This window comes from Antrostomus carolinensis, unplaced genomic scaffold, assembly GCF_000700745.2.
Source record: "Antrostomus carolinensis isolate BGI_N321 unplaced genomic scaffold, ASM70074v2 scaffold36588, whole genome shotgun sequence".
Taxonomy (NCBI): Eukaryota; Metazoa; Chordata; class Aves; order Caprimulgiformes; family Caprimulgidae; genus Antrostomus; species Antrostomus carolinensis.
In genome coordinates this window covers 1-4,921 of record NW_010331534.1, presented here as the reverse complement: position 1 = coordinate 4,921, position 4,921 = coordinate 1, and the positions used below count along the sequence as shown (strand labels likewise).

At 40.9% G+C, this 4,921-nt stretch overlaps 1 protein-coding gene across 1 annotated transcript in view; it reads left to right on the top strand.

The window, feature by feature from the left end:
* JAG1 (jagged canonical Notch ligand 1) overlaps window positions 1-4,872 on the top strand; it is a gene marked incomplete at its 3' end in the record, with an annotated part of 30,232 nt that extends 25,360 nt beyond the window's left edge. The window contains exons 11-19 of the mRNA XM_010173249.1: window positions 288-351; window positions 894-1,067; window positions 1,587-1,737; window positions 2,275-2,439; window positions 2,983-3,096; window positions 3,750-3,863; window positions 3,975-4,088; window positions 4,214-4,330; window positions 4,845-4,872. Of these exons, the coding sequence (XP_010171551.1) occupies window positions 288-351; window positions 894-1,067; window positions 1,587-1,737; window positions 2,275-2,439; window positions 2,983-3,096; window positions 3,750-3,863; window positions 3,975-4,088; window positions 4,214-4,330; window positions 4,845-4,872 (1,041 nt within the window). The remainder of the gene's footprint in view (window positions 1-287; window positions 352-893; window positions 1,068-1,586; window positions 1,738-2,274; window positions 2,440-2,982; window positions 3,097-3,749; window positions 3,864-3,974; window positions 4,089-4,213; window positions 4,331-4,844) is intronic.
* Between the last annotated feature and the right edge of the window lie 49 nt (window positions 4,873-4,921).

Below are 4,921 nucleotides of genomic sequence, written 5' to 3'. Positions count from 1 at the left end.
AGTCCCTTTAGGTTTATGTTTTTAGAAAGGGAGTAGTTGGTGTGGAATGAAAATACACAATTTTATCAAACTCATTAGTCCATAACATCGCTATATTTTGATAAAGTGACTAAAACAATGATGTGAAGTTTCAGTGCCTCTAGTAGAAGAATCATGAAAAGTTCCCACCCATTATAACAACCTTATCTCAAGGCATGCAGGAAACTTGACAAAAGGTTTATCTAGCTGCAGTTTTACAGAGACTTGAACTCTGTATCTAGTGTAAATATATTTTTGCCTTCTAATCACGCTAATTTTATTACAGATATTAATGACTGTCGTGGACAATGTCAGAATGGAGGATCCTGTCGGGTAAGCCATTCTCATTTTATTTTGGTTTCCCCAAGACTTGAAAGGGTAACTAAAACATTTGAGTCTAAACACAAATAATGTGGAAAATAGCGATTAGCTGATATAAATTGTCATTTCTTTGAGTTGGGGGGAGGGCCTATGTCATGCTACAGCACGTTGGGGTACGTCTGCAGAACAGCAAGGGCAAAAAATAGAATTTCAATAAATGACTTGATTTCACTGCCAGCATCACCAGTGAATGGGCTGGTTGTTGTGCAAACTACCTGTTGTAAATATAGATACTCCACTCACTTCAAAATGTGGGTTAATGTGTCCTGCCTGGAAATTAGGAACGTAAGCCAGTACTGATGTGTTTGTGTGTGTGTTTATTTCCGTCCCCTAAATATTCTTGCCTTGTTTTAATTTGAGCTACTCTTATGTTGGTATTAGACATAGTAAGAGGATTTTTATTTTTTTTTATTTTACTGTCTGTCTTCTTTAAAAAGAATATATCAAGAGGGAGGACAAATTCCTTAACTTTCAACTGTCTTGTTCCTTCCCAGGACTTGGTTAATGGTTATCGGTGTATGTGTTCACCTGGCTATGCAGGAGATCACTGTGAGAAAGACATCAATGAATGTGCAAGTAACCCTTGCATGAATGGGGGTCATTGCCAGGATGAAATCAATGGATTCCAATGTCTGTGTCCTGCTGGTTTCTCAGGAAACCTCTGTCAGGTAAGAAGCATGGGTGAAAGGCAGGCCCTCAGCCAGTGGCGTTTCTACCAGCACTCAGGATCTGTACACTGAATGCCTTGCATCCAGTGAACCATAGTATAAAGTTGTACTCGATATCCGCTGTCAGTCTGCCAAGAAAGTGCTTGATTAATATATATTGGGGTTGGGGGGGGGGAGAAACCAACAAAACACCCTGACAAGCTACTGAGGATTCTTTTTGTTAAACAGACTGCAAGTGTTTGCGTGTCAGGTTTTGTTGCCCGCTAACTATTAACTTTCAGTGGCTGTTTAATATCCAGAGTGCTGTCTGCTGAAATAGTTGCAAGTCTAACTAAACTCTGTGCATTATGAACAATTCATTGAGGCAGCAGATAAAAAGGTCAGATTCCACAGTGTCTGCCTGTTGTAGAGAGGGAAAGCTATGATAAAACTTCTGTTTCACTCAGCCTTCCCCACCCCACCCCTCTGTTTTGTTTTTTTTTTGTTAATTTCCCTTTCCTCTCTCTGCACCACTTACAGCTGGACATAGATTATTGTGAGCCAAATCCTTGCCAGAACGGTGCCCAGTGCTTCAATCTTGCTATGGACTATTTCTGTAATTGCCCTGAAGATTACGAAGGGAAGAACTGCTCCCACCTGAAAGATCACTGCCGCACAACTCCTTGTGAAGGTTTGTGCTACTTTGCAGGGGACTGGGAACAACTGACAAAAGTTTCTGCCCCTCCTCTGGCTGGAACCACAACGTAGCTCCAGTAGTGTAGTCAGTGGAGTAGCCTTTGTGTAAAGAGGCTGAATTTTGCCCTGTGCCTTATGCTTCTATTTGTATGAGAAGATGAGTAATATTGGTAAATATCAGCTCTGTGAAAGATAGTGCTATGTCAATGTGGACATAAAACACATGTAGCAAATAACCTGGCTGAATTTTAATCCAAGGCCATGGACACGGTCCAGAAATCTTCAGATAAGCTGCTTTGATCATTTTATGCACAAACACTTGGTATAGTCCTTTTATTTTAAAGCAGCAAGCATATTTGGTACTGTTAGGTTTATGGTTGGACTCGGTGATCTTAAAGGTCTTGTCCAACCTAAATGATTCTGAGATATGTATGTCTTTCAGACATCCATCCCTGGAAATTAAATATTGCTCTTAGATTAAGAAATCAGATAGAATGGGCAATCCTCACACAGGTCTCTGCTTTTTCTGCAGTAATTGACAGCTGTACTGTGGCAGTAGCTTCCAACAGCACACCGGAAGGTGTTCGTTATATTTCTTCAAATGTCTGTGGTCCTCATGGAAAATGCAAGAGCCAAGCAGGTGGAAAATTCACCTGTGAATGCAACAAAGGATTCACTGGCACCTACTGTCATGAGAGTAAGAGCTAAAAAGATAATGTGTTTTACCATCCCCTACTCTTTTTGGGAAGAGATTCCATCCTTTCCTCCCAGACTGCTTTGAGGTTTCTTTCTCGTAACACAGTGAACCTTTTTCCGCTCTCAGTTTTTCATATCCCGTTTGGGTGAGGCAGATTGGAATTTGCTAGGCCTTGGGGAAAGTTCACAGTAATGAACCTTCTGGCCTTGAATTGTATGTTTTTAAAAATCTTATGTATACAAGGTCTGAGGTAGTTAATAATGGGGTTTAAAATGGATCTGAAGGACTCCTGATTATTTTTTTTGGTTGTTTTGTTTTTAATAGTAATTGTTCAGTGACAAGCTCATCACTTCCTGCACTGTTTTTTAGCTATTTCTTATCTTGCTTACAACCCTCCTTCTCAAAAGGGTCTTAGAAATGGAAGTAGCATGAAATGATCTGTGATAAGGAGATGACTTCTAGTAGCTGTACTTCTAGTCTGATTGTTTCTTTTCTTCTCCTGCCCACCCCCCACCCCTTCCCCTCTCCTCCAAACTGTTGCAGATATTAATGACTGCGAGAGCAACCCCTGTAAAAATGGTGGCACTTGTATCGATGGCATCAACTCCTACAAATGTATTTGTAGTGATGGATGGGAAGGAATGTATTGTGAAACAAGTAAGTTAACCATTCTTTTGGCACACAGAAAGATCTCTTGGAAAAACATCAGGAAGGAATGGCTGGTACTGTCTGTAAGATGCTAGTAGTGACCAATGCCAGTTCAACACAAAGTGCTTCAAAGGCCGCAGAGGACAAGTTGTCCTCTTTTTATTACTGAGTCCCAGGCTTTTGTATTGGAACTAAAGCCAAGTTACAAAGTTGGATTGGGAGGAGGACCTTGCTCTCCTACTGTTCAGTTTTCTGCTCTGCCCTTTGGATAACTTTCTTTAAGAAACCCTTAGCATTAGTACAGACAGCCTTAGGAATGGCCTGTCTGCATATCACACGTGGGTTTTGTCAGTCTCGGGAACAGAAGAGTGAGCACTCAACTCCCATCCTCTGACTGACAGGGTAGTTTGTGCAATAGGCCTTTTCACTTCTTGTTTACTGAAACAAGATGACAAACAACATGAAAACAAACTGGAGGAATGTGGTGGAATATTCTTCATCTCTGTGACAGCACTTAAAGCTTTCAAATACTGATTTAAGTGTTTAATCCATGATTGAAACACAGGCCAAAATTAGGGATGGGACATGCGCCTTTCAAACATTAAGTGTTTGTCAGTTCTGTAAACGCTGCTTAGCTTGTTTTCTCTCCTTAACATATCTAGATATTAATGACTGCAGTAAAAACCCTTGCCACAATGGAGGAACTTGCCGAGACTTGGTCAACGACTTCTTCTGCGAATGTAAAAATGGGTGGAAAGGAAAAACTTGCCACTCCCGTAAGTTCAGCATTTCCCAAACCCAACAGGCATGCTCTGTTAGGCTGCTCAAACTTGTTGCATTGCATTCAGAAAGCACAAAGTATTAAGGATGGTTTGGGTTCTTCACAGGTGACAGCCAGTGCGATGAGGCAACATGCAACAATGGAGGAACATGTTATGATGAGGGGGACACTTTCAAGTGCATGTGTCCTGCAGGATGGGAAGGAGCCACTTGTAATATAGGTAAATACCCTGCGTAATCACCAGGAAGCACATGCAGCACTGAATCTGTGACCTCAGCTTTTCCTCTTGGCTCAGTTTTGACGGCTTTTCAACAGCTTTAGCAGCAAATCTTGTTTCTGTTACAGCAAGGAACAGCAGCTGCCTGCCAAACCCCTGTCACAACGGTGGTACCTGTGTAGTCAGCGGGGATTCTTTTACTTGTGTCTGCAAGGAGGGCTGGGAAGGACCCACATGTACTCAGAGTAAGTTGTCTCTGCTTGAACTTTTCCAGAATGTTGCATGATGAGAACATTAGCTCATCCTGTCGCCCTTGGAGTCAAGATTGAAACCAGAAGGGAAAGCTTGTTTGATGTAGGCTTTAGCATCACCTGAATCTTTGTTTTTAATGACTTTATGTGATAGAACCTTGACCTGGGCATGAGAAAGTTGCAAATGAGCTAAGTGGAGACAGATGTTGTCTTGTTTTCTCCCGCATTCTTTTTCTACGAGCAGCTCTGTCTGCTTCCATGTTTTTTTTTTTCCTCCTGTTAGATTCTTTACAAGGATCTCTTCCTGTGTACATGTGTTCCACAATGTAGTTAGCAAATTTTGTGGTAGAAGCCTGGAATCAATTTAGTAGAGAATTTTAGCATATTTTTGTTAAAGTTAAAGCTAAATGTAACTTGGGCATTAGGGGAAGTCTGATCATTCTTTACTGACAGAAGAGTTTATTAGCCAAAGTCTGCATGTTTAATGTTCTCTGCCTTTGCTTTGCAGACACAAATGACTGCAGTCCTCATCCTTGGTAAGTTTAATATCTTTATCTTTATATATATATATGTATATATATATAT